At 38.0% G+C, this 13072-nt stretch overlaps 1 protein-coding gene across 5 annotated transcripts in view; it reads left to right on the forward strand.

Moving 5' to 3' along the window:
* The window catches only part of PTPRC (protein tyrosine phosphatase receptor type C), a gene marked incomplete at its 3' end in the record, with an annotated part of 312862 nt that overhangs the window by 277089 nt on the left and 22701 nt on the right, over positions 1-13072 (forward strand). For all 5 annotated transcript variants that reach the window (XM_053693805.1, XM_053693806.1, XM_053693807.1 and 2 more), the window contains 2 exon segments: positions 1-85; positions 12835-12925. The exon segment at positions 1-85 is cut by the window's left edge and continues 25 nt beyond it. In XM_053693805.1, coding sequence (XP_053549780.1) covers positions 1-85; positions 12835-12925 — 176 coding nt within the window.

The following is a 13072-nucleotide window of genomic DNA, read 5'->3' on the forward strand; positions in this document are numbered from 1 at the left end:
TGAGCCCATCCCCGTGGAACACCTGCTGGAGACGTACAAGCGAAAGAATGCCGATGAGGGCAGGCTGTTCCTGGATGAATTCCAGGTTGGTTCATGAGCAGATTATGATTGAACACAAGATGACTCCTACTAAGGGCAGCAAATTTACATGGGAGCTTGGCTTTGTGTAATTCTATATGTACGGTCAAATCTTTCACCACTTTCTTTTAATTTATGTGCAAAATCTATTACAACATATAAACAGCCCTATTCCAAATCAAGCATAGAGACAGCTCTACATTAAATCTGCATGGCCACAAAATCACACATAACAGTAGAAATAACGCACATATGTAATCACATGCATGACACATCACCTGGAGAATATGCAGAAAAACACTAACACAAATGTACACATTTTGGGCTCCATTTATCAATGTAGCTTTTGAGCCTATATGGCCCACCCTTGTTCATGCAAAACTCCTACTAAAGCCACTTACCATCTTAGAGGAGGAAAACTTAAATCACCCTTGATTAATTGGTCTGGGATAATTGACAAGCCCTGCTCAAACACATTTAGCAGTGGGGAGGGGCAACGTATATATAAAGTCGTGCAATGATAACTGCAGGCTTGCTTGCACTGAATGTGGGTGGGCAGGGTCCCTGGTTGTTAACATTGTCTACTTGCTGACCCTAGTCAAAAAGGATGATCTTTCTGGAGTCATTTAGAAGTAATTGATGACTCCAGACTGGTCATCAGAAGCCATCCTAAAGTATGCCCACAGGCCGAAATATTTAAATGAGATGACTCTAGCGTCATTCACTGGCTGTTTATGCTTGTGAAGTAATCAGTAAGGTAATTTGCTAATCATTGTGAAGTCATCAGTAAGGTAATCTGCTAATCATTGTGAAGTAATCAGTAAGGTAATTTGCTAATCATTGTGAAGTCATCAGTAAGGTAATTTGCTAATCATTGTGAAGTCATCAGTAAGGTAATCTGCTAATCATTGTGATATTATCAGTAAGGTAATCTGCTAATCATTGTGAAGTCATCAGTAAGGTAATCTGCTAATCATTGTGATGCTATCAGTAAGGTAATTTGCTAATCATTGTGAAGTCATCAGTAAATTAATCTGCTAATCATTGTGAAGTCATCAGTAAGGTAATCTGCTAATCATTGTGATATTATCAGTAAGGTAATCTGCTAATCATTGTGATGTTATCAGTAAGGTAATCTGCTAATCATTGTGAAGTCATCAGTAAGGTAATCTGCTAATCATTGTGATGTTATCAGTAAAGTAATCTGCTAATCCTGGTAATGTAATCAGTAAAGTAATCTGCTAATCATTGTGAAGTCATCAGTAAGGTAATATGCTAATCATTGTGATGTTATCAGTAAGGTAATCTGCTAATCATTGTGAAGTCATCAGTGAGGTAATCTGCTAATCATTGTGAAGTAGTCAGTAAGGTAATCTGTTAATCATTGTGAAGTAATCAGTAGGGTAATTTGCTAATCATTGTGAAGTCATCAGTAGGGTAATCTGCTAATCATGGTGAAGTAATGAGTAAAGTAATCTGCTAATCATTGTAAAATAATTACGGCTAGATTTAGAGTTTTGTCGGTAAGGACCCGCGTAGCTAACCCCGGCTTTTTTCTGGCTGCACCATAAAAATAACTCTGGTATTGAGAGTCCACATAAAGGCTGCGTTAGGCTCCAAAAAAGGAGCGTAGAGCATATTTAACGCAGCTTCAACTCTCGATACCAGAGTTGCTTACGCAAGCGGCCAGCCTCAAAAACGTGCTCGTGCACGATTCCCCCATTGAAAACAATGGGGCTGTTTGAGCTGAAAAAAAACCTAACACCTGCAAAAAAGCCGCGTTCAGCTCCTAACGCAGCCCCATTGTTTGCTATGGGGAAACACTTCCTACGTCTGCACCTAACACTCTAAATGTACCCCGAGTCTAAACACCCCTAACCTTACACTTATTAACCCCTAATCTGCCGCCCCCGCTATCGCTGACCCCTGCATATTATTATTAACCCCTAATCTGCCGCTCCGTAAACCGCCGCTACTTACATTATCCCTATATACCCCTAATCTGCTGCCCTAACATCGTCGACCCCTATATTATATTTATTAACCCCTAATCTGCCCCCCACAACGTCGCCTCCACCTGCCTACACTTATTAACCCCTAATCTGCCGAGCGGACCGCACCGCTATTATTATAAAGTTATTAACCCCTAATCCGCCTCACTAACCCTATAATAAATAGTATTAACCCCTAATCAGCCCTCCCTAACATCGCCGACACCTAACTTCAAACATTAACCCCTAATCTGCCGACTGGAGCTGACCGCTATTCTAATAAATGTATTAACCCCTAAAGCTAAATCTAACCCTAACACTAACACCCCCCTAAGTTAAATATAATTTAAATCTAACGAAATAAATTAACTCTTATTAAATAAATTATTCCTATTTAAAGCTAAATACTTACCTGTAAAATAAACCCTAATATAGCTACAATATAAATTATAATTATATTATAGCTATTTTAGGATTTATATTTATTTTACAGGTAACTTTGTATTTATTTTAACCAGGTACAATAGCTATTAAATAGTTAAGAACTATTTAATAGCTAAAATAGTTAAAATAATTACAAAATTACCTGTAAAATAAATCCTAACCTAAGTTACAATTAAACCTAACACTACACTATCAATAAATTAATTAAATAAACTACCTACAATTACCTACAATTAACCTAACACTACACTATCAATAAATTCATTAAATACAATTCCTACAAATAAATACAATTAAATAAACTAGCTAAAGTACAAAAAATAAAAAAGAACTAAGTTACAAAAAAATAAAAAAATATTTACAAACATAAGAAAAATATTACAACAATTTTAAACTAATTACACCTACTCTAAGCCCCCTAATAAAATAACAAAGCCCCCCAAAATAAAAAAATGCCCTACCCTATTCTAAATTACTAAAGTTCAAAGCTCTTTTACCTTACCAGCCCTGAACAGGGCCCTTTGCGGGGCATGCCCCAAGAAGTTCAGCTCTTTTGCCTGTAAAAAAAAACATACAATACCCAAGCCCCCCAACATTACAACCCACCACCCACATACCCCTAATCTAACCCAAACCCCCCTTAAATAAACCTAACACTAAGCCCCTGAAGATCTTCCTACCTTGTCTTCACCTCACCGGGTTCACCGATCTGTCCAGAAGAGCTCCTCCGATGTCCTGATCCAAGCCCAAGCGGGGGGCTGAAGAGGTCCATGATCCGGCTGAAGTCTTCATCCAAGCGGGACAGAAGAGGTCTTCCATCCGATTGAAGTCTTCATCCAAGCGGCATCCATCCGGAGCGGAGCGGCAGCATCCTGAAGACCTCCGACGCGGAACATCCATCCTGGCCGAAGACTGAACGACGAATGACGGTTCCTTTAAATGACGTCATCCAAGATGGCGTCCCTCGAATGCCGATTGGCTGATAGGATTCTATCAGCCAATCGGAATTAAGGTAGGAATATTCTGATTGGCTGATGGAGTCAGCCAATCAGATTCAAGTTCAATCCGATTGGCTGATCCGATCAGCCAATCAGATTGAGCTCGCATTCTATTGGCTGATCGGAACAGTGCTGATGTTTACTCAATAGATTGTGTCTTGAAATTAATTAGGGGTGTGAAAGTAACGTGTTAATACTCAATTATATTTTAGTTAGTAGTAACCTGTGTTGAGACAAAAGTGTTGAAATAATATTAGGATGTAGAGATGTGAGACAGGTAAGTCTATAATCAACTAATACTCATGTGAAAATAAGTGTACATATATAATGGGTTAAAGTGACTATTATCTAGTGATATTAATTACTTAATAAAATTCTAATAAATTCCTTACTCTATATAGTGTTTGTCCTTGTGTATTTAAATGTTAAATCTCCATTATGAGTCTCGGTAGTGTCTTTAAATTAATAATACGTCTACAATCAACTCAAGATCAACTCAACAAAGATAAAAAATTATAAGGATATCGTGAAGGACTAAAAACGTGATTCTGTGTTAACTAAAAAAATATAATAATTCTGTGTGTTGAAATGATGTTAAATGCTTATAGCAATTCATATAAACATATTTAATATATGTAACAAAAGTTTAAAAATGGATACAATATATGATGACAATTTAAAAACAAATTTGCAGAATAAATGAAACATATGACACTGGTGTCAATGGCAATAAAAACAATTAATAATTAATAAGTTAATATGGGTAAAAAGCAGGCCTGACAAACAAATCTTGTGTTTCAGCAAAATAAGAACTGATAGTGTTTGGACATCAGGAGTACATGAATGGTCGGTGTATAACACGATTCCCAATTATGGAAGTGTTACTAGTATAAATGTCATTTAAGATCAATGTGTGATGGTAATAGCTTTTCTGACAGTTCAGTGATAATTCTTTTTATACTAGAATAATTCACCTTGCACTGTACCTTTGTTGGTATTCAGATGTCTAAAGTTCGTTGGTTCTGTGAGCTTGTGTTGCGGCGTCCTGAGCCGTTGGAACCTTGTATCCGGGTGATCAAATTTTGGGTCACATGTAAATCCCGGACCAATGGGCTTAGATAGATGATGAGTGCACACACTTGCTGATTTTTCAAACAAACTTTGAAACGTTCCTTTTTCTTCTTCTTACACCTTTTGCTCCTACCGCTATTCCCCCAATTTGCCTCCGTATATGCTCTATATTACGACAGGTTTAATGGTTGCAGCGGTCCTAGTAGCTTGGTTTGGTGTGGTTTGAGCTACTAGGATAGATCCACGCGTATCGGCTCTTCAGAGCCTTTATCAAGGCTGTGACCCAAAATTTGATCACCCGGATACAAGGTTGCAACGGCTCAGGACGCTGAAACACAAGCTCACAGAACCAACGAACTTTAGACATCTGAATACCAACAAAGGTACAGTGCAAGGTGAATTATTCTAGTATAAAAATAAGAATTATCACTGAACTGTCAGAAAAGCTAATACCATCATACATTGATCTTAAATGACATTTATACTAGTAACACTTCCATAATTGGGAATCGTGTTATACACCAACCATTCGTGTACTCCTGATGTCCAAACACTATCAGTTCTTATTTTGCTGAAACACAAGATTTGTTTGTCAGGCCTGCTTTTTACCCATATTAACTTATTATTTATTAATTGTTTTTATTGCCATTGACACCGGTGTCATATGTTTCATTTATTCTGCAAATTTGTTTTTTAATTGTCATCATATATTGTATCCATTTTTAAACTTTGTTACATATATTAAATATGTTTATATGAATTGTTATTAGCATTTAACATCATTTCAACACACAGAATTATTATATTTGTTTAGTTAACACAGAATCACGTTTTTAGTCCTTCACAATATCCTTATAATTTTTTATCCTTAGAGGAGTTGATTGTAGACGTATTCTTAATTTAAAGACACTACCGAGACTCATAATGGAGATTTAACATTTAAATACACAAGGACAAACACTATATAGAGTAAGTAATTTGTTAGAATTTTATTAAGCAATTAATATCACTAGATAATAGTCACTTTAACCCATTATATATGTACACTTATTTTCACATGAGTATTAGTTGATTATAGACTTACCTGTCTCACATCTCTACATCCTAATATTATTTCAACACTTTTGTCTCAACACAGATTACTACTAACTAAAATATAATTGAGTATTAACACGTTACTTTCACACCCCTGATTAATTTCAAGACACAATCTATTGAGTAAACAACTAAACATCAGTGTTACAAACTGCTATTTGTGACTGGCCCTTTAAATGGAAGGTTGCCCTGCTTCCCTGGATTTTGGAGAAGCCTATTTGCCAGCCTCCTTCCTCATGACTATGGCCCCTGGAAGATTGTGCCCCTGAGAGTATATTGACTTTTGTTGGGTGTGTGTGGCCCTTTGGGAAACGTCTGGGGACATATTGTGACTCTGGTGAACAATGCCCCCTTTAAGACTATGTCCCCAGACCTGTGAAATGACTTGTCCCTGGCTTTCTCCCACTTGGTTCAGTTTCATTGTGTGCCATTAAGAGTTAAATTTTGTTCAGCTTCAAGAAACCTATTCTACATACAAGTCTGCTGGGATTAGCTCTAATTAGGTTTAGTGATCAACTTTCCCATTGTCTAATCAGACTTCTAGTAGTGATAAGGTGGACTGCATTGTTTTATTGTGTGTAATGTTATCTGCTGAAGTAAATGTTGTGGCCTGTCAAAGGGAGTGTCTCTCTATCTAATATCAAATGTGTGATGGGGGATTTTGTGCCTCCCCCTGAGAGTGTCCTGTTTGCATGTAACCTGAATAAAAAGGAGGCTGTGTGCTCCAGCACATCAGACCTATTTTTGACCCTCTAACTTGAAGCTTTGACTCATGTTTGTAGGGGACAGCTTCAGCTAATATCACTACAGGGATTGCTGACTATGGTGCTGATGATTCTTTGGTGAGCGCTAGGAGCATCCTTTTCTACGGTCCAACTTCCAGCCAGCTTGGAGGCAACCGTAACATTTGGCGGCAGCGGTGGGATTGGCGTCCTAGCGCAAGGAGCAGCACCACAACAGCACTGGTATCGTAGGAGAGTTATTGAGGGCAACGCTAGCCACTGCGCAGCGTCCCTACCTACAGCAGCATGGAGCTGACAAGACACTATTCAGAACCCTGTGAAGAGCACCTCAACCTGATCCGTCGCTATGAGGGCGCGGATTTCGTTCCAGAGGTAAAGAGGCGGCTAGTCCGATATGGTCCAGACCCTGCACAGGAGGTAGTCAGTCGCATCATCCGGGAATTGGATACGGAGAACAAAGCGGCACGAGCCTTTGAGCGCCAACTGTGGAGTTTGAGGGTCTGGACACCTGGTCTCCAGCGAGAAAGTGAGTCACAGGGAGCGGAGAGCAACGACCTCCCTTCCCAGCGGCAGCCAGAGTTACAGGGAGAGGAGAGCAGCGACCTCCCTCCCCAGCGGCAGTATACTGTGCAGAGGGAAGAGACAACCAGTCCCCTTCCCCAGCCAGAGATACCAGAGGCAGCAGGCCTCATAGACTGGTCCTGGGAGGACCCCCAGCAGGCAGGTGGAGATGGGACCGCAGTCTCTCTACCGGCCCTACAGGGATGCTGGGCAGGTGGCCCAGATCCCCAGCGACAGACCCAGCTACAGGGAGGGGAGAGCATCGACCTCTCTCCCCAGCCGGAGTGTGCCTTCCAGGGAGAGGAGACAACCGGTCTCTCTCCCCAGCCGCAGCATGTTCCACAGGAAGCGGAGAGCATCGACCTCCCTTCCCAACGGCCACCGGAGTATCAGGAGGAGGAGGTAAGCCAATCTCCCCCTCCCCAGCTAACTCCTAACTTGGGCCCAGGGTTAACAGTGGAGATGTTAACCCCCACTGACCCCCACGTTCCCTTTGCCACCGGGCAGGACTATGCCCCAATTCCCCCAGCAGAAGAGCTGGCATCAGAACAGAGCGCTGCTGGCCTCTGCCCTACAGACCCCCTTGTTACAGGACTGGCCTGCAAACCCCTCACCCCAGCAGAAGCGCTGGCACCAGGGCAGAGTGCCGCTGGCCTCTGCCCCCCAAGTACCATCAGCTATTTGCACAGCTGCGCCAGGAAGGCAGAGGATGCTACACTTTCATCCTATAACCTGGAACCTACAGGCCAGTGCTACTTGTTGTGGGGGGGCTGCTTTGCTGCTAGTGTTTATTTGTGGGTGGGTTGCGAGACTAACTTAGGCACTGACCGACAGAAGGTCAGGTGCCTTGTTAGTCTCCCTCCAAAAGGGGAGATATGTTACAAACTGCTATTTGTGACTGGCCCTTTAAATGGAAGGTTGCCCTGCTTCCCTGGATTTTGGAGAAGCCTATTTGCCAGCCTCCTTCCTCATGACTATGGCCCCTGGAAGATTGTGCCCCTGAGAGTATATTGACTTTTGTTGGGTGTGTGTGGCCCTTTGGGAAACGTCTGGGGACATATTGTGACTCTGGTGAACAATGCCCCCTTTAAGACTATGTCCCCAGACCTGTGAAATGACTTGTCCCTGGCTTTCTCCCACTTGGTTCAGTTTCATTGTGTGCCATTAAGAGTTAAATTTTGTTCAGCTTCAAGAAACCTATTCTACATACAAGTCTGCTGGGATTAGCTCTAATTAGGTTTAGTGATCAACTTTCCCATTGTCTAATCAGACTGCTAGTGATAAGGTGGACTGCATTGTTTTATTGTGTGTAATGTTATCTGCTGAAGTAAATGTTGTGGCCTGTCAAAGGGAGTGTCTCTCTATCTAATATCAAATGTGTGATGGGGGATTTTGTGCCTCCCCCTGAGAGTGTCCTGTTTGCATGTAACCTGAATAAAAAGGAGGCTGTGTGCTCCAGCACATCAGACCTATTTTTGACCCTCTAACTTGAAGCTTTGACTCATGTTTGTAGGGGACAGCTTCAGCTAATATCACTACAGGGATTGCTGACTATGGTGCTGATGATTCTTTGGTGAGCGCTAGGAGCATCCTTTTCTACGGTCCAACTTCCAGCCAGCTTGGAGGCAACCGTAACAATCAGCACTAATAGTAATTTAATACACTTAGACATAACAAGAAATAGATATATTAATATCGAATCAATTTTAATATCAATTGTAATAATATTAGTATTAAACAGACACAACCTCCAAAACAATTTATTCCCAGATTGCCTTTGGCGCCCCCTACTAACCCCCCTTTTCCACAATTATCTTTGACTAAGTGGAGTAATTTGTGAGAGACTCCACAAGTAAGGGTGGCTAGATCTGGTGTAGAGATTACAGAGTTTAATTAACTTAGTCTATTACATAAATCTGCTAATCATTCTGAAGTAATCAGTAAGGTAATCTGCTAATCATTGTGAAGTAATCAGTAAGGTAATCTGCTAATCATTCTGAAGTAATCAGAAAGGTAATCTGCTAATCATTCTGAAGTAATCAGTAAGGTAATCTGCTAATCATTCTGAAGTAATCAGTAAGGTAATCTGCTAATCATTGTGAAGTAATCAGTAAGGTAATCTGCTAATCATTCTGAAGTAATCAGAAAGGTAATCTGCTAATCATTCTGAAGTAATCAGTAAGGTAATCTGCTAATCATTCTGAAGTAATCAGTAAGTTAATCTGCTAATCATTGTGAAGTAATCAGTAAGGTAATCTGCTAATCATTCTGAAGTAATCAGTAAGGTAATCTGCTAATCATTGGGAAGTAATCAGTATTAGTAAGGTAATCTGCTAATCATTGTGAAGTAATCAGTAAGGTAATCTGCTAATCATTCTGAAGTAATCAGTAAATTAATCTGCTAATCATTCTGAAGTAATCAGAAAGGTAATCTGTTTATCATTGTGAAGTCATCAGTAAGGTAATCTGCTAATCATTGTGAAGTCATCAGTAAGGTAATCTGCTAATCATTCTGAAGTAATCAGAAAGGTAATCTGTTTATCATTGCGAAGTCATCAGTAAGGTAATCTGCTAATCATTGTGAAGTCATCAGTAAGGTAATCTGCTAATCATTGTGAAGTAATCAGTAAGGTAATCTGCTAATCATTGTGAAGTCATCAGTAAGGTAATCTGCTAATCATTGTGAAGTCATCAGTAAGGTAATCTGCTAATCATTCTGAAGTAATCAGTAAGTTAATCTGCTAATCATTCTGAAGTAATCAGAAAGGTAATCTGTTTATCATTATAACGTAATCAGTAAGGTAATCTGCTAATCATTGTGAAGTAATCAGTAAAGTAATCTGCTAATCATTCTGAAGTAATCAGTAAGGTAATCTTTGTATTATTGTGTAGTAATCAGTAAGGTAACCTGCCAATCATTGTTAAGGCATCAGTAAGGTAATCTGCTAATCATTGTGTAGTATTCAGTAAGGTATTCTGCTAATCATTGTGAAGTAATCAGTAAGGTAATCTGCTAATCATTGTGAAGTCATCAGTAAGGTAATCTGCTAATCATTGTGAAGTCATCAGTAATTTAATCTGCTAATCATTGTTAAGTAATCAGTAAGGTAATCTGCTAATCATTGTGAAGTAATTAGTAAAGTCATCTGCTAATCATTGTGAAGTAATTAGTAAGGTAATCTGCTAATCATTGTGAAATAATTAGTAAAGTCATCTGCTAATCAATGTGAAGTAATTAGTAAGGTATTCTGATAATCATTGTGAAGTAATTAGTAAAGTCATCTGCTAATCATTATGAAGTCATCAGTAAGGTATTCTGCTAATCATTATGAAGTAATCAGTAAGGTAATCTGCTAATCATTGTGAAGTCATCAGTAAGGTAATCTGCTAATCATTGTGTAGTGATCAGTAAAGTAATCTGCTAATCATTGTGAAGTAATCAGTAAAGTAATCTGCTAATTATTGTGAAGTTATTAGTAAAATAATCTGCTAATCATTGTGAAGTTATCAGTAAAGTAATCTGCTAATCATTGTGATGTAATCAGTAAAGTAATCTGCTAATTATTGTGAAGTTATCAGTAAAGTAATCTGTTAATCATTGTGAAGTTATCAGTAAGGTAATCTGCTAATCATTGTGAAGTTATCAGTAAAGTAATCTGCTAATCATTATGAAGTAATCAGTAAGGTAATCTGCTAATCATTGTGTAGTAATCAGTAAGGTAATCTGCTAATCATTGTGAAGTTATCAGTAAAGTAATCTGCTAATCATTGTGTAATAATCAGTAAAGTAATCTGATAATAATTATGAAGTAATCAGTAAGGTATTCTGCTAATCATTATGAAGTTATCAGTAAGGTAATCTGCTAATCATTGTGATGTAATCAGTAAAGTAATCTGCTAATCATTGTGAAGTTATCAGTAAAGTAATCTGTTAATCATTGTGAAGTTATCAGTAAAGTAATCTGCTAATCATTGTGAAGTAATCAGTAAGGTAATCTGCTAATCATTGTGAAGTTATCAGTAAAGTAATCTGCTAATCACTGTGTAATAATCAGTAAGGTAATCTGCTAATCATTGTGTAGTTATCAGTAGGGTAATCTGCTAATCATTGTGATGTAATCAGTAAAGTAATCTGCTAATCATTGTGTAGTTATCAGTAAGGTAATCTGCTAATCATTGTGAAGTTATCAGTAAAGTAATCTGCTAATTATTGTGAAGTTATCAGTAAAGTAATCTGTTAATCATTGTGAAGTTATCAGTAAGGTAATCTGCTAATCATTGTGAAGTAATCAGTATGGTAATCTGCTAATCATTGTGAAGTAATCAGTAAGGTAATCTGCTAATCATTGTGAAGTTATCAGTAAAGTAATCTGCTAATCACTGTGTAATAATCAGTAAGGTAATCTGATAATCATTGTGTAGTTATCAGTAGGGTAATCTGCTAATAATTGTGATGTAATCAGTAAAGTAATCTGATAATCATTGTGTAGTTATCAGTAAGGTAATCTGCTAATCATTGTGAAGTTATCAGTAAGGTAATCTGCTAATCATTGTGAGGTTATCAGTAAAGTAATCTGCTAATCATTGTGAAGTTATCAGTAAGGCAATCTGCTAATCATTGTGTAGTAATCAGTAAGGTAATCTGCTAATCATTGTGAAGTAATCAGTAAGGTAATCTGCTAATCATTGTGAAGTTATCAGTAAAGTAATCTGCTAATCATTGTGAAGTTATCAGTAAGGTAATCTGTTAATCAGTGTGAATTTATCATTAAATTAATCTGCTAATCATTGTGAAGTTATCAGTAACGCAATCTGTTAATCATTGTGTAGTAATCAGTAAGGTAATCTGCTAATCATTGTAAAGTAATCAGTAAGGTAATCTGCTAATCATTGCATAGTAATCAGTAAGGTAATCTACTAATCATTGTGAAATAATCAGTAAGGTAATCTGCTAATCATTGTGAAGTAATCAGTAAGGTAATCTGATAATCATTGTGTAGTAATCGGTAAAGTAATCTGCAAATCATTGTGTAGTAATCAGTATGGTCATCTGCTAATCATTGTGAAGTTATCAGTAAAGTAATCTGCTAATCATTGTGAAGTTATCAGTAAGGTAATCTGCTAATCATTGTGAAGTTATCAGTAAAGTAATCTGCTAATCATTGTGTAGTAATCAGTAAGGTAATCTGCTAATCATTGCGTAGTAATCAGTAAGGTAATCTACTAATCATTGTGAAGTAATCAGTAAGGTAATCTGCTAATCATTGTGAAGTAATCAGTAAGGTAATCTGCTAATCATTGTGTAGTAATCGGTAAAGTAATCTGCAAATCATTGTGTAGTAATCAGTAAAGTAATCTGCTAATCATTGTGAAGTTATCAGTAAGGTAATCTGCTAATCATTGTGAAGTTATCAGTAAAGTAATCTGCTAATCATTGTGAAGTTATCAGTAAGGTAATCTGCTAATCATTGTGAAGTTATCAGTAAAGTAATCTGCTAATCATTGTGAAGTTATCAGTAAGGTAATCTGCTAATCATTGTGAAGTTATCAGTAAAGTAATCTGGTAATCATTCTGTAGTAATTAGTAAGGTAATCTGCTAATCATTGTGAAGTTATCAGTAAAGTAATCTGCTAATCATTGTGAAGTCATCACAGAGAGGATTTTACCTTAGCTGATGACTTTACAGCCTGATGTCTGATGATGTAAAAATGACTTCTAACATAGTTAATGATAATCAAATGACTCCAGTATGGTCTATAAAGTTATCCTGATCGTCTTGGGGAATGAGAAATTAGGGCATTTGTGTGAATTTTGTTACTTCTTGTAAATTTGGATCCCCTTTTTTCTTCCAGAGCATCCCACGTGTTTTCACTAAATACACCATTAAAGAGGCGAGAAAATCCTGCAACCAACCAAAGAACCGCTATGTAGATATTCTGCCCTGTAAGTGAAACAAGAACATAAAAAAGGAGAACAGAATTAAACCTAGAATCAAGCAGGACAACTTAGATTTTACTTTTAAATGATTTATCTAAGAATGAATGCTGAACCCTAGACCCATACAGCCAATGACGTGCTGTGCCCTGAGAC

This window comes from Bombina bombina, chromosome 10 (genome assembly GCF_027579735.1).
Source record: "Bombina bombina isolate aBomBom1 chromosome 10, aBomBom1.pri, whole genome shotgun sequence".
Classification (NCBI taxonomy): Eukaryota; Metazoa; Chordata; class Amphibia; order Anura; family Bombinatoridae; genus Bombina; species Bombina bombina.